The 27,086-nt window shown below is 39.7% G+C and overlaps 1 protein-coding gene across 5 annotated transcripts; it reads right to left on the reverse strand.

Annotated features, from left to right (window-relative positions):
• Positions 1-1,305: 1,305 nt before the first annotated feature.
• Positions 1,306-26,974, reverse strand: phka1a (phosphorylase kinase, alpha 1a (muscle)). 5 transcript variants are annotated; one of them, XM_028038433.1, is made up of 33 exons: positions 26,696-26,974; positions 23,546-23,704; positions 23,415-23,462; positions 22,036-22,204; positions 21,873-21,955; positions 21,705-21,785; positions 20,798-20,896; positions 20,537-20,683; positions 19,637-19,690; positions 18,918-19,040; positions 18,252-18,347; positions 18,018-18,125; positions 15,774-15,852; positions 15,560-15,694; positions 14,709-14,818; positions 14,457-14,601; positions 14,289-14,367; positions 13,224-13,291; positions 12,126-12,287; positions 11,462-11,556; positions 11,232-11,377; positions 10,975-11,128; positions 9,749-9,907; positions 9,526-9,655; positions 9,294-9,395; positions 8,369-8,484; positions 8,123-8,158; positions 6,603-6,632; positions 6,169-6,213; positions 4,847-5,008; positions 4,534-4,587; positions 3,861-4,061; positions 1,306-3,774 (listed from the first exon to the last, which is right to left on the reverse strand). In XM_028038433.1, the coding sequence occupies exons 1-33, from the start codon at positions 26,771-26,773 to the stop codon at positions 3,601-3,603; spliced, it is 3,627 nt and encodes a 1,208-aa protein (XP_027894234.1). In that variant the 5' UTR covers positions 26,774-26,974; the 3' UTR covers positions 1,306-3,600. The 5 variants fall into 5 exon arrangements, with proteins under 5 accessions (XP_027894234.1, XP_027894231.1, XP_027894232.1 ...); XM_028038430.1 differs by having other exon boundaries at positions 13,125-13,291; XM_028038431.1 differs by lacking the exon at positions 6,603-6,632 and having other exon boundaries at positions 13,125-13,291.
• Between the last annotated feature and the right edge of the window lie 112 nt (positions 26,975-27,086).

Below are 27,086 nucleotides of genomic sequence, written 5' to 3' on the forward strand. Positions count from 1 at the left end.
AGAGTATTTTTTTTACAGAAATATCTGTAAAAACCCGGTACAGCAAATATCTGTTTCTCAGCAAGTCCTAATCTCTCCTTACCTGATGAAAACCTGCATCACCGTCCGGTTCTGGTCTAACGTCTCCTTCCTGACTCTTTGCTCTTTCTGTTGTGACAATAAAGGAAGTTTGAGTGTTAGGTTTATTTCTGGCGTTAGTTAACTAGCAAAGGATGTGAAATAGGCAACATCTTGATAGCTAGCTTAATATGACATGACGTCGTGGATTATTAACTAGTCATTTAGATAACTTTATATTATCTACTCAACTTACGTGGCGGCGTCAGAATGCGTATGCTCGTGGTGCGTTTAAAGACGGTTCCGAAAATCCACTTACCGCATTTTAACAACCGATTAAACAGTTGTAATGGCTGAAAAAAGTGCGGTAGCGAAACGAAAATGAAGAATATTACATCTATAATTTCAGTATGCTTTAGTTAGTTTGATAAACCTACGGTAGAGTCCCAGTCTGTTGTAGTTTTCTCCATTAATTACAGTTTTTATATAGTTCAGTTAAACAGGTTTTCTCAATTTTAGTTTTTGTTATTTCGTTAGTTTTTGTTATCTATAATAACGGTGTGAAAGAACCTTAAAGGTGTGAAGAAAAAAACAAGACAAACATGGGAGGAAATTCACACAGACAAAAAGAAGAAATGGCACAAAGACATCACAACCTAAATGTAGCAGAGTAATTATCATGATTGGGCAATACTCGTTTTCTCATAATTCTGGTTGGTTGTCATTCTTTTTCTGAAGCCTAAACACAAATCAGAAGATGATTTGGTGGATGTTGCAGACAGACCATACTTTTGTTTCATATATCTTTTTAATCATTTTACATTTCTGGGAAGTTTCCAGTTTGCTAGGTCTCCAATCAATTTCTCATATCCTTTCCCTGAATCATTATCATGAAAATACTGATTCTAGCTCATCCATCCCTAGCTCTTTCTGTAATTTTCAACTAAGTTCTCATATCAGGGTGAATACAATCACCTTCAATGTCAAGTGCAAATAGAAATGACAAAAGATGTATAAAATAGGATCAAATAAGCCCAAAACAGGGGGGGGGGGAAATATTAGAAAGATAATTGAATTAAAATCTCAATACTGGAACAGACTAAATGAATTAATTTATCTTGTTTATAATAACAAACTCCACAAATTGCATAGAAACATAGAAAACAAATTTTTCCCAATCATGTTGCATTGTGATGATTTTGTGATATTATCAGTGACGTTGTGCATTCATAGAATTAGGATATCATCTACAGTTGATTTTTCAGTTTTATTACAGAATTAGTTTCAAAAACAGTCAACAAGCAGCTCACTCAGTAGATGCACTCATTCTCTTCTCACTGCGACTGACGTCATCGAGGAGTACGCTTAAATACGTCAGAAAATATGTAATATCAGCTTGTCAATGCACCAGAGGCACAGTCAGGCATTTTCTTCACCTACACTCAATTCATTCCTGATCTCCTCTCAAAATATGGGACAGCGAGCATATAAACCAAGGGTTAAACATGTTCGAAATATAGTGCAAAGACAACAGATGTGTGTATAAACTGCTGACAGTTCACTATAATCAAGCAAACAGTTCGGTCTACGGTAAGCGGTAAGTTCTGGACAATATCACAGCTTATGCTCAAAAGGAGCGATACGCTCACTAACCCAATAAAGGCAAATATGAGTAAGAAATACGCTGATTTTCAGTATCACAAACTGAAAAAGCTGCTTTTTAACAGTGAAAACTAAAAGTGTTACGTCCCTTTCAGACGTCTTTTGAACATCCTTTAGTTGTGTTACCGTCTTAAAATCCCATAACAACTAAATAAATAAGAGTGTAAAGATTTTTATACATTGCTGTCCAATTACGAACCCTGGTGGAGATACAATCGTACTATATTGTGAACTATTAACTATCCATTTTGAAGTTGTTCAGTCAATGAAGATCACACACACGAAAGCAAATGCCTTCGTTATAATCAGCTTAGTTAGTTGTTGATTGTTCAGTTCCTTTACTCCAGATAAAAATTGATTTCTATACAAAAAAGAACAACAAATAAACGGGTTGAAGACATGTGAACCTTTGACACTTAACTCGGAACAAAATTCAACAAAAAAAAAAGCAACATTCAGACAGCATTGTACAAAATAAGCATAGCATCAATACTAAAGTGGCGATAAATTAGTTAGCATTTTTCTTTCTTATTAAGAACAAATGCAGTTTGTAATCATGGCTCTCACCCATTAAAAAAAGTAAGACACAGAAACTGAAAATCTCAGGCGGATGTATAGCTGAGTTTGAGAAGTCAGCAAACAGGTGCAGAGTACAGTCACAAGTCCTCCAGATATTAAATAGTATTTTTCTCTTCAAAGACAAAGCCGTTTATCCGTTTTATAAATGTCAGACTTCATTTGACTAAAAGAAGTTTGAAACTCACTTTTCAAAATCATACAGGAAGTAGTTAAGCTGCACTGTGGCACTTAGAGTTAACTAAAAAAAAAGAAAAAAGAAAGACTTGTAGTCGAAAATACTCTGGTAAAAACCTTTTCAGTGTTTCTGTAGCAATTTTAAATCATTCCTCTGTAGCATTTGGGTAAAAAAAAAAAAAAAAGAAGAAGTGACGGGGTGATCAAAAAAACAAAAAAACAAAAGAGTAATTTGTAAGCATTGTGGAAGTAACCCTAACCGTTGAATGCTAACTCTGGCTAAATGCTAACAATGGCGTCATGGCTAATTTTAAATGGCTTTTTTCTACTACATTCATCTGCAGTAGAAAAAAAAACAGGTGACAGAGTGGTAAAGTCAAGCAAAAGATTAATTTGTAAGCACTGTGGAAAAGCTGCCAACCGTTAAATGCTAACTTTGGCTAAATGCTAACAATAACGTCACAGTGCTAAATTTAAGGGATATATTTGTTATATCTAATAAGTTTTGCCTCTAATTCAGGCTCTAAAATATTTTGTCAAACTGGAATTTAATCACTCTACACTCAGTATCAACAATATTAGCAAGTCCAAGTTAGATTTATGTTAGAGTTTCTTAAAGGGCTGTGAGGTTCAGTTTGGTAAATCTATTCATGATACTCAAAAGCGTAGGTAAACTTTTGCTGTAAACCTTAAATTGTGTGTAATCTCCTGAGCTTGTGCTTCATTACATCCCTTAATATTCCTCAACTCATTTTGAGGAAAATATAGATGGGATCTGCTTGTGGGTTTAGTTTTTATATTTTAATTTATGTAATTTGCTGGTATGGAGGAAATTACAATCCCGAGCAGCTCCAGAGAAGAAATTTTGATTTTCTGTTGCTGTCCAATCATGCTGTATGAGTAAAGGATGAAGCGAAGGTTATTAAATAGATATGAGCACTGAGGACTTCCTTAAAATTGCTAACTTGTAAAAAAAAGCCAACTAGCTAGCAACATGGCTTTTACTTTACAGCCTAACAAAAATAGCAGCTCACTTTCTGCTTTAACACTCTGACCTTACGGCATCTCATCATTCTGTTAGTTTATTACTGTGCTATAAAACACACTACATCGTTTTCTTGTAGACCATCACTGCACCGCACAGGCCCCGCTGGGCAGGAAGTCCTGCACATACACCGCCACAGCCTTAGTGAGGTAGGTCATGCTCCCAAAGCGGCCACTGGGAGCGCTGTCGTACAACAGCTTGCACACTCCTGTGAACGGGTCCTTCTCCAGGATGTGCTCTTCCCCTCCCAGGTCCTTCTGCGGGGACGGGAGGCAAAACAAGAAATCCGTCTGAGCGCACGGCTGAAATCTAGATGCGGGCGTTTGGAGCCGCCGATTCTGACCTGATCTTTGTAGAACATGTCGTTGGCCTGGTGGACGATCTTCTCCACGTGAATGATGGAGCCGATGCTGGGGATGTCCACGTCGGCCAGCATGGTGAGGACCAGGATGGCCTCCACCAGCAGCTGTCGGTACTCGGGCTGGGGGACACGGTTCAGCACCGTCTCCACATGGACGGAGAACTTAATCTCTCCAGGTGTCATCTGAAGACGGCAAATAATAAATATGGAACGAGTCTAAATCATCATTCTTGCATTAAAAAAAAAGAAAGTTTGGTTTAATTTCGCTATTCAGAGCAACATCAATGGTGTTTTATCCAAGTGATTTCAACTCTTCGTTGGCATAGATGGACTAAAACATTTGATTATTATTAATTAGAGAGTCTTGAGAAATAAACGCCTAAAATCTCTTCAGTAACAGATCAAATATTTCACCAATCCCAAACTGAATTTTACAGTCCCTTAAAAAAAATCTTTAACATCAATCCACAATAAGTTTAACTTGGACCTGCTAATATATTGTAGTGTTGATCCTTGTCTATTGCTGGAAAAAGCATTAAAATGTGTTTTCACAAATAGAATAAATGTTTCTCAGTGTACAGTATCTCCCAGATTGTTTTGATATTAAGTTTATTCGAGGAAATGTAAAAACATAAGCAGTGGAGTGATTTCTTACCTCTCTGGTGGTTGAAGATGGAAGGACAAAGCCCTCTATGGACAGACCATGGCACTGCAACACAATTAGGGCAGTTTATCTCTGCCTTTTAAAATATGTTGAATTCTTTGATAGCATGTTTAAAAAAAAAAAATAGGACCTTTAGGTTCTAATTCTAGCGCCATCCAAAGAGACTAATGAGTACTTAGCTGAACAACGCTTTCTTTAAGATACAGGCAAGAATAAGTTCTTTAACGTATTCCAAACTTATTGCACTTCACAATAGGGTAAATTATTCACCGAATAATGAATAACAAATGTCAAGCAGACAGACCTTCTGCAGGATCTTCCACACTTTCTGGTAGAAGCCAACGGGGACCCTGTTCAGCGCTCCGTCCAGGCGCCTCCTGCGCAGCCACTGGCCATGTCTGGTGTCCTTGGAAACAGGGAAGCTGTCCGGAACGTCAATAGACTCTACAGAGGACAGTCTGTACCTCTGCAGGGCGAGGATGACAAAAGACAAGTCTCTGTAGCCTAGCCTTCCTCAATTCCGGTCCTCACGCCCCCTGCCCTGCATGTTTTAGGTGTTTCGCTTCTGCCACACACCTGGATTGAATATGTGGGTGATTAACAGGCTTCTGTAGCACTTGATGGTCATGCAATCATTTGAATCAGCTGCTCTGGAAGAGAGGTTCATCTAAAACATGCAGAGCAGGGGGGCCTGAGGACTGGAAATGAGAAGTGCTGCTGTAGCCACTGACGGTATGTGGTGAAACAGCACCCCCTGCTTGTTTAAAAGCACAGTGAAACGTTTTTAGACGTACTGTATTCACAAAAAGTGACATCAAGTTGTTGTTTTTTCATGATGCACTATGGAAGAAAACATCCCCATCCTGCTACTTCATCTTTTCGTTTTACCAAGGGAGACGTTTCATCAGCTCTACTGAAGGCTGGGGGACATCTCAAGATCTGTTACCAGATGCAATTAACCAATTTACGGTTAACTGTCCATTAATGGGTCATTAGATTAAAATAAACTCCAATCGATTAACTAATAACGTCCGCTTAGACCTTCTTTTAGTGTTGTAGTTTGGCCGCCATCCAGCAGAGGGCGCCGCAGCTCATCCTTGGCGGAGCCAACTGAACAAAGATGGCGGAGCAAAGACAGAACGGGAAAGCGCAGCGGTCCAAATAGAGTCCAGTGCGGGACGCAAAATGCACTTTATGCGGTTCTGTTTTGAAACGTAACCTCTAAATAAACTCCTTAAGTTACCACTTTAGTTTCAGCCGAGCTGCTTGACGGAGGAGCGTCAACTTCTCTACCAAAAATTACTGATATGTAACGAAGAAGAAGTGCAGACAGAGAAGCGGACGGGTTGACGGAGAAAAATTGTTGTGCTTTATGGAGCTATGTTTTAATATTCCTTCAAGAGAAACAAGTGTAAGAACATCTCTGTTCGTGGGGATTTAAGTGTTTCACTTTTTTTTTCTTTTAAACTTTTATTTTTCTATTCAGCAACCCAAAGGGTTCCTTTTATTGTTAGGTTTTATGAATATGTCCAAGTTTAACAATGTGAGAAAACCATTACATTACTAAATCCAGATGATGTCTCTATACAAATTCTAAAAAACTGGCAGATAAAAGCAGATTTTTACCCCAGACTCGATGCTTTCTACGTCCATTGACTGAGCTCGGATACCCTGAGAGGCAGAACAAACAAACAAATGGAGACAATGAACACAAAAAAAATTGTTGAAAAAGTAATGAATCGGATCAACCCCACACCAGTAGAGTCACAACATGCGTGATCGGTAATTGAGAAAAATCACCCGGAGGAATTAGTCAAGTCATTATAAAAAAACCAAACATTTCATTTGAGGACATTAAATGGATTCACCATCTTCAGTCAGGCAGCAGGTAATTCCAAAAATCATCCCGTTAAAAGTTTATTAAAAAAATTTTTTTAAAAAGAAAGAAAGCACCATAATACACCAGTTTTTCCCCTCGGCTATCAGATCGGCAGAAACGAAAGGCGCTTCAGACTGAAATGACTGATCTAGTGAACCCCAGCCGTTTATTTTATTGTCACCTTCTCGGTGGGCGTCACAGGCTGGTCGAGCTGAAATACAGAAACATGATTTAAGGTTTTGAATTTACACCGATGAACCTGGTTTTATCCAGATCAGATCTTACAGTCTGCTTCGACTAACGCAAAGACCAAGCTAATGAAAGTTGGAGGTGTTCATAGTCATGCCAATGTCCATTAGTAGCTTTATGACCGATTTACAGATTTTTGACAATTCCTGACCTGCAACTTTACATTTATTTTTTCTTACCAAATTCGGATTTATTTTGAAAAACTCTTAACAGTGTTAAAAAAAGATTGATTATGGCAACTTATAACTGTTTTCAACTTAAAATTAATCATTTGAAAACTCCTCTTTTTTGATCTGCTGTGGCTATATGTGACAATGATTTTGCCAATTTAAATACATAAATGTGAGCAAAAAATGCTGCTTTGGTTAAAAAAAAACACATACAAAAAGGGAAATAAGAAGAGAATACAAAAAAGAATGATAGAAAAGCAGAGAAAACGGTAGAAAAAATAAGATCACTAACGGGATGAAAGAGAAGGAATAAAAAGGTGAAAAAAAAAAATAAAATGAAAATTCATGATGCTAAATGCAGGAGCTACTGTATGTTCCACGGTGTGTCAGAGAGAAGCTGCGGTGAAACAGTGACGTAAGTAAGTTTTTAAACTTTCCTTTGCCACTTATGCTAATAATTAGCATAGTTAGCATCGCTAATTGTAAACGTCCGCCACTGTGTCAGAGATGATGACTCGAGGTTCGGACTCAAGAGTCGTGTCGCACGCAAGTCTCAAGAACAAAGACTTGAGACTTTAACTCCTGGTCAGGATCTGGAATCTCTAACAATCTTGATCTGATGTGAAAACAGTGATGACGATGATGATGAGATAAACTAATGTTCTGTCCACATGTAACAACACACAGCTTAGAAAAGAGACCAGATTTGTGTCAATTTGTAACAAAAAAGACAATTTGTTCCTACTTTTATGTATTTTTTTTCCCTTGAAAATTAGTAACGTTAAACTCAAATTTTAAACAGATCTTGACAGAAGATAACCAAACAGTACTTTCTTGTGGGAGACCCAACACCATCAATTTTCCCATATGGATTACCGTCCAAATAAGATCCAGCAGAAAAAATACTACAAACACCAGCTCCTTTAGTAGACTGGATTTTTGAGTCGGTTTTAAGAATTAAGATAATTTTTCTCCATTCAAACTTGATTCGCGCAATAAATAAAAAATCTCTGTCTCAGATTTTATTTTTTCTTCTTCAGAGCTTTAAATCACCTTCAGTGAAACTAAAATTATTTTCCTCATCTGCCCCCTTCAGGTTGCCCTGCGACAGACTGGCGACCTGTCCAGGGTGTACCCCGCCTCTCGCCCGGAACGTAGCTGGAGATGGGCACCAGCAACCCTCCCGACCCCATTAGGGACAAGGGTGAACAGAAAATGGATGGATGGATGGATGGATGCCCCCTTCAGGTGAATTAACACCCACTATAACATTCAGCATCACCTTACTGGGGTCCAGCATAGACAACCTGCGCTCCAGCTGTAAGAAGCACAAAAGTAATGTTCACCATATTGTTTAAAATAAGATAATCATGTCCCAGAATCTCACTTTCCTCTGTTTAAAAACAACTGTTGAGTTAGCCTCTCAGTCCTTAGTACTGATTAAAAGTTGTAATCGTGTTTCTCACTCCACTTCTGAATGCAGGTCGGGTTAAAAGTCTTAATGTGTTAATGAGCCTCAGCTGCCTACCATCTTCATGTCGCTCTTCAGTTTACTGATGCCTGCTCTCTCGCTCTTGGTGGCGCCGGTGTTGCCTAGGTGATGGATGGAGATGGCAGGACTGACGCCGACGTCTGCCTCCCTTACTGTGGACGAGGAAACCAAACACACAGTCTTACATTTTACAGCGCTCCTGCATAGTTTTCCATGTAGTATTTCCCGACCTTTCAAAGGTAGTACACATTAAATGTTTACGTTTCATTGTCGATTTATGGCAGATCTCGCTTCATAAAAACTTCAATAACTTAAAACATGAAGAAAGAAAAAAGACACAAAGAAAGAAAGAAAGAAAAACAGAAAGAAATTAAAATGAAAAGAAAAAAGCAAAGAGAAAGAAAAGAGACAGATAGACAAAGAATGTTTGAAATGAATAAAAGCAGAAGACAGAAAGAATTAAAGAAGGAAAAAAAGGTGGAAAGGAAGAAAGAAAAACATTAAGGAAAAAAGGCAGAAAGAAAGAAAAAAAGAAAGATAAAGAAGGGGGAAAAAAAGAGATCAAGAAAAGCTGAAATAAGAAATGCAGAAAGAAACCGGAAGAAAAAAGGCAGAAAGAACAAAATGAAAGCAGAAAAAAGGAAAGAAGGGGATAAAGAAAGACAGGAAAGAAAGAATGAACGAAAGGATACAAGGCAGGCTGCAAACAAAAACATAAGGAATCAAAGAAGAAAGTGAGATATGGTGTATGGAGGGGAAGAAGGGAGGGGAAGAAATAGGGACACAAGGAGGAAGGGAAAATGGACACAACATAGAGACAAAAGAAAAAGGAAAAAAGTCTGATATCAAATCCAGATCTCAGATTTTCCAGGTAGCATGGTAACTAAACAACAGATAAAATATATGTAGCCAGGCTGTGCAAATTATTCAAAACACCAGGTTGTGGTAATGGAGGACTGACCGCTGCGCTGCACTCCGAACTCTTTCCCACTCAGGATGTGGTGCAGCAGATTCTTCAGCTCAGACGGGCTGAGACTCATCAGGCTCTCTGTGGCTTCCTCTCCTGCTCAAACACACAAAAACAAGTCCAGGCTGTTCTTCCATCGTTTTCAATTCGACTCAGCTAGAACAAAGCTACCGAACCTCTGACTGACCATCGAAACAAACGGACTTGTGTAACGTGTGACGCCCACCTGAGCAGCTGAGTGACTGAGCCAGTTCGGTAGCCATGACCTGAATAATGAGGCCGATCCGCAGCCGGAACATCTCGCTGAACAGAGACGGCTGAGTCCTGATGCTCATCGCCAGGTACACCATGATCTCCTAGGAGACGGGCAGAGAGGGGTGCTGTATTACGGCAGGTAGGAGCGATTCACAGGAGGTTATGTGGGGTGGGGTGGGGACGCAGTGAGACACCTGGGTGAGGATGGCCAAGCTGATGTTGTTGTCGCTGGCCTCGTCGATGAGAGCGGCCAGCTGGTCCGGAGGGATGGGAGCCGTGATGGTCTTCTCTCTCGGCTCAGGAGGAAGTCCCACGGTCAGGTGCTTCTGGTGCGCCAGCAAGTCAGAGCAAGCCTAGACAATGTTGGGGAGATGGATTTGGAAACGTTTCTGCACTTCTGAAATGCATGTGTTTAATAAGGTTTATAATCAATTTTTATGTAAACGTTTTCCCAGACTCTTGTTTTCCACACTTCCACGTTGCATACCGTTTTCATATACAACATACAAAAACTAACTATGAAGTTGTGGCTGTTAATTTCATAGCAGACAGCTTGGAACAGGCTAGAACTTGGAAAAAAATAACTGGTACTAAGGGAGTAAGGAAAGACATAAGAAAATAAGGGCACAAAATAAGAAGAATGGACAGTAGGAAAGAGAAAGGAAAAACATCAGAAAGAAAAGGAGGAAGTTAAAAAGTGGCAGAAGAAATGAAATGCAGGCTTTGTACAGCTGTCACCAACTCAAATTTAAGACTTTTTAAGGCCATTATGAGTAGAATTTAAGACCTGCATCACACCGAAATCCACAAAGGAAAATTGCATATAAATAAATTGCATGGGTTGGCAACAAAGTGAGGCAATGGCTAATGTGAACATCGTCTTGTCAACTGGTGATTGATTTGCACTTACAAATGATGGATGTAAAAAAAAAGGGTCAAGCTAGCTAGCTGGCGGGGGTAGAGCTTGCTCGCTAGCAAGATTTCAGCTAGCTGCTAATTAGCAGCTAGTTAGCAGTAGCAACCTGGAATTGAAAGAACACGGTAAAGATGTCTGCGGGAGACTCAACTTTTTGCATAACAGTAAAGTCCTTTGAGAAAAAATCTACATAGAATGAGATTAAATAGTCCTGCCACAACAAAAGTAAGACCAGTGATTGACATATTTAAGGCTAACTTATTTATTTCAGATTCATTTAAGAAAACGAATTGGTGCTAAAAATCAGGAGATAAACACTTTTTTTTTTATACTTTCAGTTTCTTTTTCCCATATTATTCTAGGACCTGGAATTACTGAAATCAAGTTCTGGACTTTTCCAGACTGCGTAGAAACTTGGGTTTGACTAATCTTCCTGAAGCTCCCAGGAATTGAGAGCAGCTTTTGCTGCAAGAATCCCTCACACGCAACGCGACCGCTCCGTACCGAGTCGAGCTCCTCCACCTTCTTCTTCAGCATCCCAGAGATCATCCTGATGAGGCCCCAGTGTTTGAGGTCACCAGCCTTCTCATAAAGCTCGCTCAGTAGAGATCTGACTGTGGAGCCTTTGCCTTGCAGCTGGGTGTCCCACTCCATGCCCCTGAGAACACACACAAACAAGATGGTTACTTGTTTGTGTGTGGACTGCAGCAGCAGTAGCAGTCCTGTTCGACTGCGGTAATATGAATAGGTCAAAGTCTTACTTGTCTTTGAAGAGGATGTAAAGGATATCTGCCTGGTCCTGGAGGTTTTTCGTGTCCTTCAGCAGCTGCACCAGAGCGTCGTAGTCGATGGCTCCGCTTTTGTCTCTGGGGATGCCGCTCTCCGCTGTGACTGACACCGCCGAGCTCTGGAGAACGGACGGAGGGAGACACGGTCAGGCCGTTTGGTGCCGGCGAAGAAAAAGAAGAAGAAAGAGAAGAACAGGGAGAACCTCCGTTTCCTGCGGCTCAGAAGGGTCTGGGAGATTCAGGTTGAGTGACGGCTGACAGGAATGAAACAGCTTGCTCGGTAGGTACATGTTGACGTCTGGACAAAGAAGAAAAAAAACAGAGAAAAAAACAAGTCACAGAGCGTTAACTAGCTATGATGGCTAGTTAGCAAACAAAATAAAAGTCAAAAAAGTGCAGGACTAGACCCAGAAATGGGGAAACAAATGTAAAAAGTCTGACATCAACAAAGAGAATCTACTCTTGTCCTCTGTTCTCTAAGCTAACTAGCTAGAAGGTCATATGCTAGCTGCTGATGACCTGTTTGTTTGCTTGCTAGCTAGCAAGCAAGTATTGGCAACTTATCTTATCTGCCTTTAGTTACAGAATGCAGGGCGTGAGGATGTCTGTGCACAACTCAAACTTTTGCCTGACAGAAAAGTCCCACGAGAAACAAAATCTACATAGAATATGAGATTAAATAGTCTTTCCACACCAAAATGTAAGACCTGTGATTAACATGTTTGAGGCTAACTTACGTTTTCTTAAATTTATGAAGGCCTTAGTTTAAGATAAATTAATTTAAGACGTTTTAACGATGCATGGACACCCTGGTTGAGGATCATTATCTTCTGAGAGTTTAGAAACAGAACTCCTGTAACGGCTCACTGTGTACGTTCAGATCCTGAGCCTTGCTCATCAGAGAAACCATCTCTTTGGTCTTGGTGGCCGCCGCCTTGAACCTGCCCAGGCCTCCTGGCTGACGCTTAGACTTCTTGGGGGAAGAGTGCGCCAACAGGTGGTCCAGATACTGGGCGAGGTCGTCCGCTTCTGGAGGAAGGGACAGCAAGGAAACAACAATAAGCAGCAGAAAGGGGCAAATACACAGTATAAGAACAAACTAAAAGAGAAAAAGGACTTAACTCACCTTTCTTTAAAAAAAACGGAAATAATTTAAAATAGCCTAATAGATTTAAAGGTCGGAAAAATCTATTTTTAGGTAGATATTTTCATTAGCATGCAATCGTTAGAGAAATGTGATGCATTTAGGAGAAAATGCACCAAACCAGCTGTGCCAAGTCAAAATCAGTTTTATGCCAAAATGTTTTCACTGCAGCATAATTTGCTATTTTAATTCAAGAAGAAAGCAAACATTTTCCAAGTGAACTCAAGCTGCCATGCATCTTTGTTTTTATTATAAATGATGGATTGATGCAAACAAAATACACACACAACATGCTGCCTCACCACAACCACCATCACTATGGTGAAACTCTACACAGTCAGTGTACAAATGATGTAGAAGACAGTGGTGATTAATGCAAGTCTGCAGGTGATTCAGGTTTATGATGGCGCTCCAGGTAAATTAGGTTAAAGATATGCTCAGAGAGGTTAGTTTAATCAACATTTACAATGACAGAGAATTAAATTTATTGTAATAATCGGAAACAAAAATAAAAGTTATTCTGTACGATTCAGTTCCTTCATGGACAAATGCTTGCAACAAGAGATAAATGAATTCTTTGTGCCAACATTTGACACCATGAATGTATTTTTTGAGTGCATTCACTCAAAACGTACGAAAAAGCACGTAACCTAAAGTGGTGCAAATGTCTTATTATTAGCTGGTGTCACCATTCCTCTCCATCATCCAGACTTTATTCTTACCATCATCACAACGCAATTCATGCATGTATCCATCGCCGTCATCATCATCATCATCATCATACTGGTCGCCGTGCCGGCCCATGCTGCCGGAACCCTTACCGTCGAGGAAGCTGAGGTGAGCGCAGCAGGAAGTAGTCAGGAACTCCGACAGCTTTCCCGTCTGGGTCCTTACAGACAAAGGAAGGAGACGGGAATGAACTGATTTATGGTGTTTACAGGGTTTGTACACTTTTCCCACAGTAGAATACAAGAACTTTACAGGGTAGGTTTTCTAACTTTACCAGCGAACAATACAATTGAACTAAAAAAAAACAACAAAAAAAAAAGGTTAAATTCACTATTGTATAGTAATTTATTACTGTTACTAATAATGTCCAGTTGTCTACATTCTACAGTAGGGACAAACTTTTATGTTTTGAAATGTCTCTCTCTATACTCCCGCTGTACACTGGTCTATGAACAAAACATTAACAAAAAAAAACAAAAAAATAATTTCAACATACAATCTTTACTTCAAATACACAGATCAATAGGTCATCAATTGACCCATTAGAAATAATTGATATTCCTTACATTGAATCAAGTCACGTAAAGGTTAATTACCTTTCTGCTCAAATTAAATGCTAAGCCTGTGGAAAATGTCACGGTTTGACAGTGTGGGGTTGTCCCGTCAGATCGTCAGTTACCGAAACCACACACAAAAAAATTCATAAAGGTGCACATGGGTTCACTGCAACCTCACCAGTGCAAAAGAATTGTGGGGTCCAAATGACCCTGTCTCTTAAGACCGTGGGAGCGTTAAGCACAATATACAGAGAAAGCTACAAAATAATCTCAAAAAAATGTTCTTGCTATGTTTTCTGTCATTTAGGAAATAGAACTAATTTTGATCATTCTCACTGACCTAAAACAAGAAAGAAATTAGTCCAATTTAACTTCAGGCAGTGAGAAAAAAATATGTATGTGACTTTTTATATGGAAGGTATCACCTGAAAATAACATTTTCGAAATTTGAGTTTTTAATCAAAGGTTAACTTGCACTTTCTTACAAAACTGTACAGTTTGACAATCAAGTACCTTCAAGGACGTCATACAGAAATCCAGCACTTTCAAAAGCTTGAAAAAACCCAATTTAAAGTAGACAATCATCAAACATAAATCCACCTTGCTCCTCCGTAATATCCGTCCTGCAGCTTCTTTAGCGTAGCTATGACTGCAGGGTCCAGGTCGGTGCGGTCTTCAGCTGCAGCAGAACAAAGTAAAACGGCCATCACAGAGGCAAAGCATGTACAGGTTTCACAGAAGGAACGCGCAGCGGAGACAAACACCCACTCAGCATGGTCTGTGAGATGGGGAAGGTGACCGTCGGTCGTCCGGTTATCCTCCATCTGGACGCAAGGTAGGCAATCTCGTTCCTCAGCATCTCCACGATCATCTTGTTGTCCAGAGCCAAGTAGAACTGCTGGTGGTCGATGAACTGTGTTTGGTTTTAGCAAAAAAAAAGAAAAAAAACATGGAGGATGAGAGGTTTTCAATGTGAAATCTTTTGGAATTTTAATCCAAATATCTATTGTTTCTCATTACCTGAGGAGTGAAAGCAAAGATTGTGCTTCTAATGATGTAGAACTTGGAGGTTCCCAGGACTCCTATTCTTCTGTAGGGTCTCCCTGTAAGGCCGAGCCTTGGGTTACGGCCTGAAACAGACGAGGAGAATAAAGAAAGAAAGGGAAGGAGAGGAAAAAATTGAATTTTGTGCCACCCAATGTCATGCAACAAGATTTGATGTAAGCCGTACATTCTAAGTCTGTGCTTAGGACTCTTATTTTGAAGTACAAAAGGAAGTAGTTCTTGGTAACAAAACTGCTGAACTGCTCTTTTTACATCATTTATTAGGAAACATTTTTGATAAAAAATGTGTTGAGGCACAAACAAGATATTAAGTTTCTGGGCACTGTGAGAACACCGGCTAAACGTTAGCCGCTAACGTTTAAGTTAGCATGAGATTTGAAGCTTCCTATTGGCGCTAAGCTGCCACTTCAGAGTTTTCTACATAAAGTCTGGACTTAGTTTACAACCTAAAAACTCTCAAACCTGAACTGGATACTTATTTACTGAACTGAGATTGTTAAAAGCACAACTTGAGATTCACAAAATTTATTTTTGTTTGCGAAAAGACAAAAAAGTACAATTTCAATGTTTTTCTGACAATAGTGCCACCTCAAAATGAGAAAAACATCAAGCTAGATTATTCGGACTAGCTTGATGTAAACTAGACAGAATTATTCTACATAGATTTTAGATTATGTAAGACCCAGTTTATTATATGTGAAACTTTCCGCCTATATGAGAGACCGAAAAAGGATTTTATTTTTGCTCCCACTGATTCTAAAGGATTCTTCTTGACATAAGAACAAGAGATGATGTGGAGCTTGTACCAAGTCTGGCATAGATGTGGCTCAGGACTCTGGAGGGCTGAACATGGATGGGATGGATATCTGCCACGGTCTCCACGTTTATACCGTTCTTCATCAGCAGCCCCTTAATCTCATCCGTCTCAGCCAAAATGGACACTAAAGGAAAAAAACAGTTTGTTTAGTTAAAAACAATAAAATGACTGCAGGAATGAATTGACCTTGGCTGTGAACTCACCCTGTACAACTACATCAGGCTTAGGGATTGTGGAGAACCGTCTGTTAAGGGGATCGATCTCTCCGGGGGCGAGAAAACCCTAAAAACACATAAGAACCGTTTATAGGGTTCCTGCAGGTTTCACCAACTCAAATTTAAGACTTTTTAAGACCTTTATAAATGGCATTAATTGCCTATATCCCATAAGAAATGTACAAACTTCATCCAACCAACTGGAGTTACAGTTGGTTGGATGAAGTTTGTTCATTTCTTTATTGTAAACACTTCCCCAGCATGGACGCAAAAAAGCTAGCTAGCTAGCAAGGGTATGTTAGCAGTGAGTCACAGAACGCAATAAAGTCTGCGTGTGACTCAATTTTTTGCCTAACAGAAAAGTTCAGTGAGAAAAAAAAAAAAAAAAATATATATATATATACACATATATATATACAATGCCTGGCCAAAAAAATGTCGCCACCTGGATTTAACTAAGCAAATAGGTACATTTCTATTTCTACATTTCTGCAGTACTATTGGATAAGTACTGCATAGGCGATTATCTTTCAGCTGGCAACAAGTTATTTAACCCCAGCTGATGTAATGAGTAACTCCTCATTTCTTAAACAACCATGGCAAAAGACTGGTTGACTAGAAAAGACGTTAGTCTGTTTAAGAAGGGTCAAATCATTGGCATGCATCAAGCAGAGAAAACATCTAAGGAGATTGCAGAAACTACTAGAATTGGGTTAAGAACTGTCCAACGCATCATTAAAAACTGGAAGGATGGTGGGGAACCATCGTCTTCCAGGAAGAAATGTGGTCGGAAAAAAATCCTGAATGATCGTGATCGGCGATTACTTAAACGTTTGGTCAAATCAAATTGAAGAAAAACAACAGCAGAACTCAGGAGTATGTTTAATTGTGAACGCAAAAGCATTTCCACACGCACAATGTGAAGGGAACTCAAGGGGTTGGGATTGAACAGCTGTGCAGCCGTAAGAAAACCTCTAATCAGTAAGGCTAACCAGAAAAAAAGGCTTCAGTTTGCTAGGGAGCATAAAGATTGGACTCTGGAGGAATGGAAGAGGGTCATGTGGTTTGATGAGTCCAGATTTACCCTGTTCCAGAGTGATGGGCACATCAGGGTAAGAAGAGAGGCAGGTGAAGTGATGCACCCATCATGCCTAGTGCCTACTGTACAAGCCTGAGGGGGCAGTGCTATGATCTGGGGTTGCTGCAGTTGGTCAGGTCTAGGTTCAGCAACATTGTGTGCCCAAAGAATGAGGTCAGCTGACTACCTGAATATACTGAATGACCAGGTTATTCCATCAATGGATTTTGTCTTCCCAAATGGAACGGGCATATTCCAAGATGACAATGCCAGGATTCATCGGGCTCACATTGTGAAAGAGTGGTTCAGGGAGCATGAGACATCTTTTTCACACATGGATTGGCCACCACAGAGTCCAGACCTTAACCCCATTGAGAATCTTTGGGATGTGCTGGAGAAGGCTTTGCGCAGTGGTCAGACTCTCCCATCATCAATACAAGATCTTGGTGAAAGATTAATGCAACACTGGATGGAAATAAATCTTGTGACACTGCAGAAGCTTATTGAAACAATGCCACAGCGAATGTGGGCTGTAATCAAAGCTAAAGGCGGTCCAACAAAATATTAGTGAGTGTGACCATTTCTTGGTGGCGACTTTTTTTTTGGCCAGGCAGTGTATATATATGCTGTATATATATATATATATATATATATATATATATGAGATTAAATAGGCCTAGTAAGACTAAATTTAATACCTATGGTTAATGCTAACATACATTTTTAAAATGTCATTTTAAGGCCTTAATTTCAGGCTATGAATTTAACAAGTTTTATAACTTTTTAAGGTTTATTGGACAAATACTTATGCATTAACTAGTTCTGATTTTGTTTTCAAAGAACTAACTTATTTAATGTTCAAGATTGTATGTTTTTTTTTTCTTCTTCTTTTATGTTTTGTAAGCAGAGTCTGGCATAGATGTGGCTCAGGACTCTGGAGGACTGAACATGGATGGGATGGATATCTGCCACGGTCTCCACGTTTATACCGTTCTTCAAAAAACCTCCCAGTATTACTTCATTGACAAAAAGCAGGAGTTTATTGAAAGTTTGGAGGCCTTTGGTATTGTCTGGATGAGCAACAGTAAGCAGCATCAGACAGACCAAGGAAACCAATTACAAACAGTGAGAACAGGTTTCTCATGTTTGGTCACCTCAGAGAGGAGTTTTCCAAGGATGTACAACGATTGACCCCATTTTAGAGGACACTTCCCCATTGGGATCCTTTCTACTGAGTGAGGGTTCATGTACTCCTCTTCCACCTGTTTGAACATCCAAGCACATAGAGGGAGAGATTTACAATCACCTAAAATCCACTTTCACTCAAAGAAGTCAGTCTGAAGCTAAGATTAGATATAAAAGACGTCCTAAAGGTTGAAATCCATCACCTTATCTGGAGGGACACTGTAGAGTTCTGGCAGCAGCCGGATCCCATCTTTCTGTTTGATCAGGATCGCCTCCAGCGCCTCCTGGTACTCCAGCACCTGTAACCAACATCAGCGGAAATATACAGAAAACACGTCTGCGTACCTCCATGTGCAAAAGAAATACAACATTGTTTCAATAATCTACCTATAAAAGGAATTATTTAATAAAAATAATTTTATTTTTATTATAAAATTAATAAAAATATTAATTTTAGAGATGTAAAATTAGGCAAGTACAAACCCAGATGAATGACATTTAATTTTTTACTGATATCTGACCAAAGTTTAACTCACAATAAGTATAATGGCTCAGCTTGTTAAAGTATGCAGGTTTTGTTGATGCATGACTTCCAGTCATTTTATCATACGTGCTATAATAAGATTGGTGTAGTATTTAGGGTCAAGGTCCTATAAAAGGTAAATTTTTCTGGAATGCAGACCACTGGGAAGACGGCCAATTGTCCCAGTGTCCTAATCGATGTATTTGATCAGTGGCACCCAAGACCTACAATTCATTAAAGGCAAACTTGGTCTTAACAATTTTATTGCACAATCAAGAATTAGTTTCCAGCAAAAATAAGCAAAAGTGAACATACGTTTCATGTTGGTCACTGAGGAATAAATTACCTGCTCATGACTGTTGCTAAAAATGCCGTCGAGTATGAGATACGTCCAAAACAGAGGCCACTCGCACTCTATGTTTTCAAACAGCTTCAGCTCAGCGGACTCGTAATACAGCCGGTTTGGATCCTTTAGGGAGAGAAACGCAGATCAAGACAAAGGTTAAGAAATTCAGGCTTCTGAACCCTAGCAATGAAAAACTCTAAAAGTTAACTATGAGCTCGTAGGGAGTCAGAAAGGTCAAGCACACAGTTAAAGCGGTTCCATTGTATTGTCAAATTTTAAGGCCTTACTTTTGGATGAATGACAGCTGGTGATCAATTTTTAAATTATGCAGTTTAATTAAAGGACTCCACTGGTTTCTTTTGAAAAAAACAAAACAACAACAAAGTTTCACACGTTCAATCCTTTAGTCAGAGAAACTAAGATCACCTGAGACATGCATTCACTGCCATGGTGACTGAATCTTTTTATCAGTTTATTGCTGCCCTCAGCTACTTTCCACCCAAACAAAACCCAACAAAAACATCATCACTGCGGATACAAAAATCTCCCCGGCTTACATTGCTTTGATGATGAAATTTAAGAGGGAAAAAAATGGTCACATGCACATTAAAACAAAAGTAACAGTTCAGTTTGCTCCGTCTCAGATGTAACAAGATAACGTTTTGTGAAAAGAAGAAGAAAAAAGCTGTATGTGTGGGGTTTTTTGTGCTCCTTTTTACCTCTCGGGGAGTCCTGTGGCCGTCTCTCAGAAACCTGCAGCAGCCGTATCGACCCTGAACACGGAGAGCAGAAGCTGATAAAGACAAGTCCTATTAAAAAAGGAACTACATATGGTAAAATTAATCCTCAATTTTCATAAGAATAGGCATTTAATGAAAGCTATAGAAAGCATCAGAGCTGGAAAAAAATAAGTATCTCTGGCAGACTGCAGGAACACAATGCAACTGTTTCAGTGTTTCACCTACTCACATTTAAGACTTTAAGACATTCTTAAGCCCATCATGAATGGATAAATTTGCACTTAGCTGATTGCTAGCTAGCTAATCAGCTAGCTAGCAGTGATTTAATAGTAGCCTCAAGTGTCTTGAGTCACAGAACGCAATGAAGATGCCTGAGAGTGACTCAGATTTTTGCCTGATAGAAAAGTCTTGCAAGGGAAAAAAAAAAAAAAAAAAGAATATACGAGATTAAATAGTCCTATCAGGACAAAATTTCAAATCTGTGATTAATATATCGTCACCTTCCTAAAATAATGGCCTAAATCATCTTTTGGCAAAAAACAATTTAGGAAGGTGACAATATTAATTTGCCAATTTGCATTTTAAAATGAATTTAAAAGATTTTAAGGCCTTCATTTTTGATAAATGAACTGAAGACTTTTTAAGGGTGCACAGAGACTGTGTTTACTCTCAATGCTTAAAGAAACCCTAAAAGAAATTTGCATGTATATTACTTTCTACTGTTTAGAATCAGAAACATTAATGGAAACATGGAGATAAGCACACATTTCTAAGATTTTGTAGTTCTTCAATTAAGAAAAAAAAAAGAAAAGCCTAGAACAAACCTCAACTCCAAATCTTGATTTCTACCATACAGCCACGCAGTAGGAGAGAGGCTACCTGCAGTTTAGAGATGATCTCCTCCTTCGTCATGTTCACTATGCTCATGTCCTCCACAGCGAAGGCGGGGTAGGTGATGATGGCCAGGACTCCGGCGTCTACCTCTTTAGAGATGGACGCTCTGGGTAACATTGACGTCAGAATAGACTGAAAATGAAACACAGAGAGAACATTTAAGTTAAACAAGGATATTATTACTTTTTATAACATGGTGTGTGTGTGTGTGTGTGTGTGTGTGTGTGTGTGTGTGTGTGTGTGTACTTGACAGTGCTGTATGTCATCGGCCAGAGCATGGACCACAGATCCAGGCCCTCCTTTTGCTCCAAACAGGTTAAGTTCATCCAGAGCCTCCAAAGCTGCCTGTAGGTCAAGCAGCAACATTAGCAAATAAAAGATTTACTGAATACTCCAATAAGCAGCTTTGAGTCGTTAAAAACAAGAAAGAAATGTAGGCACAGCTTCCGGTGGAAATCCACATGGTAGGCAACAGGCAATTCAAGATATACACCCAATGCCAACTTTTAACGCCTTGCCATGGGAGATAAAAGGATTTCTCAAACATTTATGAAAGAGTCAACAACACTCCTGGGATGTTTTTGATGAGAGAATAACATTATAACATGATTTAAAGCTGAAAAAGAAGTCTGTTTTTCACGATACTGCCCCTTTAAATGAAACTCTGTGTGTTTACTGCAGTGAGGACTTTGTGTGCTGTTATTTCTGTGTAGGTGGCTATTCTCAAATGACCGCAGAGAACCTGATACCTCCTGTTTAGTGCCACCCAAGGACAGCATTGGAGTCAGACGGGCAGAGCGCTTGAGTGTGAAGCTAAATCTTCAAAATGATCATGTTTAGAATGAAGCTTAAGGCTTTCTTTAATATAACCTCCCCATCATCTAGCACAGCTGTCGCCTTTAGGCTCTTCTTCTCTTCATTCTCTCCAACAAATATCAGCTCATGCTGCCCAACTTCAAACGTCAAAACAAAGCCGCTGCGTCTGATCCGGAGTCAGTTCAGAGCGGCCGGGTCAGCTAAATGTCAGCGTAAAGGCCGCTGGAGTGACTGTGCAAGATATTCACGGGCACACCTGTTCTGGTTTTAGCTCCGGCTCAGGCCTCCGTTCGGACGTTTACCGTTATTCCTGTGACTCTGGAAAACGGGAGCTAACCTTAGCCGTGCCTATGGAGCTGGCGTTGATCTCTGTGATGCCCTGGTTGGTTTTGTCTCCTCTCTCCCACATCCCATAATCCTGTACCAGGCCAGACAAGGAAGAGACACTCAGAGCAGTTCCAGAACATAAAGGTGAGGTGAGCCAGGTGGATGAACGGACACTTACAGCCACTTTGTAAGCTGCCTCGATGTAGAACATGAGATTCTGAATGACATCCACTTCGTCTTGGGTGTAGATGATATGAAGACCTAGAGCAGAGAAACACAGACTTTAGATCTAAGCGCATTCGGGCGTTGGGGCTAAACGGATGGGAGGTTCTTTGCTGCACCTGACGCAGTCATCTGAGCGAGGAAGAGCAGGAACAGAGAGGTGGCGTCCACCTGCAGGTGGCCCCACTGGTCGTCGCCGACGACGGTGGCGCAGGTCCTGGTGTTGTACTTGGCGTGGAGCGAGTCTTTGGTGCTCCGGCTGTATTTAAACTTCTCCACTTTGTCCAGCTGTGGGAGTAAAACACAGACAATAAAAAACAGAGTATTTTTGAAATACCATATTTTCCTGACTGTCAGTTAGAATTTTTTTTTATAGTTTGGCCTTTCCTGAAACGTAGGGTATTTTCACATGCGATAGTCCGGTGGACTCGGTTCGATTGATTTGTTCCATTTTCTTCTGGTGTGCTTCTCTTTCACACTCCTCTGTGTCAAACGAACCAAACCCTTTGAAAACCCTGTTCACCTTGTAACATAGCCAGTATGTTTGTTGGGAATTTATTTATTTAGGTTTTTTTTTGCTGATATAAACTGAGTGATTTAAATATAAACCTGTTGGTTACTGATCTATTTCTCAGAATAACTGTTATTATTTCTTAGTATTGTGTTGTTTTTGAATAAATCATTGTTTCATATTGAGGTAATTGTTTCAAATTTCATATCGAGTGGCTGGATATTTATTTTCTCATCAAATTAAATGGTGTGACATATTTTACCTGATTCCTGTGACAGATCCCCTTGAGTATATTGTGAGTTTCGCTTTAAATCAAGCTGAATTTTACAACCGCCTCACTTCAACCGAATCAAGACCTAGGTTTGTAGGCGGGCCAGAGTTTACTTTTTTGGTCCGCATTGAATTTTGATTATGCACTGACACCTTCCCAAACATACTGTGGAGGTGTCAAACTAGCTCACTAACTCATTAACTAACTAATTTTTTGACTGGTGCTGTGAGGCTTGTGGTCCGCGCTGTTTCGTCTCCACTTCCTAGTCATATATTCTCAAAGGAAGTGAACACATGACTTTGCAGGTAGAACCAGGTCGATGAACGCAACCGCCTCTCTGTCATGCTGGATTTACTGCAGCTCTGCTCTTCACCGGCTACTATCAAGTACGCCAAGCCAGGTCCTTCCCGCTATGGTAGGACAACCTGACAAGGTACCTCAGATGGTCAGAACAAACTGGTTTAGAGCATGGGCATTGGTGCGTCACAAAATGCCAGCAGACTTCCAGCTTTCCAGTGTCTGTGAGTTTGATAAGAAGCAACTAAACACAACATATCACCGGAACCCTTCATCAACATGAGCAAGGGTCTCCTCAGGTTTGACAATTTCTAAATAAATGTGACTTATACTCAGGAAAATAATGTAATTTGACTTTCCTAGCAATTCAACTGTGAAATCCTTTTGTATGTAAGCAATAAGTGTACCAATGATCTTACCTGCCTCATTATACACTGGAGAACACCTCTCATCAACTTCACCACGCTCTATGGGCAAAGAGGGTGAAATGTCAAAGGTTTTAACGTATTGCAGCCTAACTGAAGATGTCGAGTCCATCCACACACCCAACCTGTTCCAGCTCATAGGCCTTGGCCTTGTCTTCGTCTCTGTCTGCGTTCTTCCTGTAGGCCAGGCTGAGGGCCCACACGGACGCAATGCTGTACACATTGTCTCTGACCCAGGCGTCCGGGTGGTCGGTGCTGCCTGGCAGAAGACCCGTCACCGGATCCTGTCCAACACACAGCAACGACAGTTTCTCATATGGATGACGAGAAAGCTTAGCAACAGGGATGGTGAAAGCAATAACAAAATATTTGGGACGAAAACGAGTGTTAATCCCAACCCATCATAATTTTTCTTTTTTATGTACTGAGGAGACAACACATGATGTCTTACTAAAATATTTACATCCGGACACTTCAGTGTGTTTTAATGTGATTTTATGACAGAAGGACAGAAAGTAGTGCACCCCTGTTAGGTGGAAGGAAAACACACTGGCTTATAATCTTTACAATTACATTGATGCTTATGGTGGGCAAATATTGCAATGGTATTTTAGGCTCACAACATTGAGTCTGGACTACAGCTATTTTGTTGAATACGGCCTCTTCTGCTTCAAACTATCACCTTTCGGAGTTTACCAACATAAACATTGATTCTGGCACTACAGCACACCATTAAAGTGAGAAATTTGAGAAATAACAGAATATTAGTGCACAACATATAATATTTCCCATCCCGGTCCCAATAATAATGCAGTTGCATGGTGTCTTAATATTGAGAAACATCATAGTTTAAACAGATTAATTTAATAAAATATATTAAAAATGTAACATTTCCATTCTGTACAGTCTGATCTTTATGAACGAGAAACACTTATTTTTATTATTATTTTTAAATGTGATAAAGGCCAGACCTTTCGCTTATTTCCTAGGATTAAGTTTGAATTAGTCTGCAATAAGTTTAGGAATTATAAGAAATCTGATTCTGACCGGAAGCAGCTGATTGTTCTTTTTCTAGATCATCTTTCGTAGTCATAAATGTAAAAAAATTAATCGTGCTTCCAGCTCATAACATCTGGAAGATTTGAAAATGCATAACTGGAATAAAATGTCAGACGATTTATGAGTGCAAAGCCATTTAGCATTCAGTAGGAAATCTGGACATCATCTACCCGGCAACACGCACATCAAAAATTCTCCGACAGCAACAAAATGTCTAAAACTACGTTTCCCATAAAGCCCCGTCACCCTCCTGCTGGATCAGGGTTTGTGTCCAAATATGCAGCTGCTTGTTCAACTCTTTTCAAGTGTCGCTGCTTTACAGCTCATTAGCTCACAGTGGCAGTCGGCTCTTCCAGCACCAAGGCGGCTTTTGTTTCCAGCAGAGAAAAACCGTTCCACAGCGTGGCTACCGGCCAGGTGGAAGTCAAAATGCTGAGGCGTTTTAAGGAAATCTAAGCAGCTGACTCATAAAAAATGAGATGCAGGGCAACGTGACTGGACCACCAGAGAGTTTTCAATTGTAACAAGATGTGATAATGGAGGACTGTTGGCTAAGTGCTCTATTTGAGCAGTGAAGTGGACACAGCCACAAGAACTGACCGTGTTCACATTAGGATATTGACCCCACATTCAGTTCCTCCCGTTTCAGAGAAAACAGACCCGAGAGTGATTCAGATAAAAAAAATGTTTGCACGGCCCTGAAGGAGCCAAAAGAACCACATCATATGTGAAAAGCATATATTGGCCAATACCGATATTAGTGCCGATATATGGTAGATCTCTATGTATAATAGGGATATTGATGAACATGTGTTATCGGCCATAACTACGGATGTACGATATTGGATTTTTGGTCGATAGCCAGTATGCCAATAAACTAAAACTCATTTGGCCCATAACCGATGCTGATGCCAATATGTTTTTCCTAAACCTACTTACTGAAACTATATGGCTTTTTCTACTGTGGAATTAAAATACTGCATTATCTTTGTCCATTTAGCAAGCTACCAAAAGCAAATGCTATATCGGCCGATATTGTATAATTTCATATCGGCCGATGTCAGATATTAAATTTTACAGCTAATATTGGCTGATACCGATACCATGCGGATAATATTGTGCATTCCTAGCCATGACATAAGTACTGATGTGGCAACAGATCTAATATCTGTCATTCCTTAGACACTGGAAGTAAAGGACGCATGCAAACCGTGAATTTTAACAAAAAATTCTTTATCTGTAAAAAATTGCGAAGAATGCAAATACAAAAATGACGATACATCAGTTTTACAATTCCTCTTTTTCCTTTTCCAAAACATACACAGCTTACACGGTCAAAAACTGTATTGCTCCTTGTCTTGGTAATCCGTCAATAGCTTTTCTAATACAATATATGGTCCGACAGGAAGCAAGCCTTTCAAAATAAATCTAAATTTTGCGATAAAAATGGCCTGAACAAGTCTCAGTCTTCTTACTAAATATAATAAAATAAAAAACAAACCATCATACAAATAACTTAAATATTTCCTATTTATGGCTCTAACAAGTACTAATATCAGATATCGGTATCAGCCCAAATTTTCATATCAGTTCATCCCTAAACTCATATACTACCAATTTCAGGAACCAGCAAAACCTTTTTTTGTTTGTTTGTTTTATAGGCCACATTTGTCATGCTTAATCGTTCAGCTAAAACAAAAATGAGCTTTGTATGTCTTATAATACACAGAAAGCAATTTTGATCAGACTCAGCAAATACGGCCTCAAAGAAATACAAAAATCGATACAAAGCGGTTACAAATTTTTAGTTAGATACAGGTAACAAACAACACAATTTGAAAGATTCTTGCAGCAAAGCGTTTGGAGTTTGGAAGGTACCACTAACTTTACAGATACAGGTATTTATTTATTCTTTTCAGGAAGTCATTTCTGTAGTGCAGGTTCACATGAAAACCTTTACTACATGTTTCTGACACGACTTTAGTTCCTCTACAGTGCAAACACGCAAAAAAACAAAAAACAAAAAAAAAACTAAAAACATTTAAATATGTCAGAGCAACAGACTTGCGAAATTTAACCTTACTTCGCCCTGTGCATGCTTTACCTCCAACTCTTTTTAGCTTCCGTGTCTGGCTGCTGTGTTTCCAACCACTAAACGTGTTAGCTTAACTCCTAAAAGTCGTCCAAAGTTATGTAGAACCTCTTCAGCCACTCACTTGGTGCTGCAGGATAGTTTCCTGCACTATCCGGGCATAGTTGTCCAATTTAACGCCAGAGTTGCTCCGACTTCTCATGCTGACAAGTGGAAGGTCTCGCTTCTTCCAGGGCGAGTGCACACAGCTCGGGACGAAAATTGTCTTAGGTTCTCGACAGAGAGGTCATTTTCTGTGTTGAATTACCAACAGCCGGAAAGAAGGACAAACTAAGCTGCAGTTTGGCTGCAGTAAACACAGTTCAGCAGCTGGAGGGAGCGAGAAAGAGGAGGTGAAACGTGAATCCGAGCATCTTCAAAGTAAAAGCATACTTCACAGGAAGTGAGAATAGACCAAAATTACATTGTACTTGGGCTCTAAATGGGATAATCTAACAGGGTGATAGGACCTGGAA

The sequence above is a fragment of the Xiphophorus couchianus genome, chromosome 14, assembly GCF_001444195.1.
Source record: "Xiphophorus couchianus chromosome 14, X_couchianus-1.0, whole genome shotgun sequence".
Taxonomy (NCBI): Eukaryota; Metazoa; Chordata; class Actinopteri; order Cyprinodontiformes; family Poeciliidae; genus Xiphophorus; species Xiphophorus couchianus.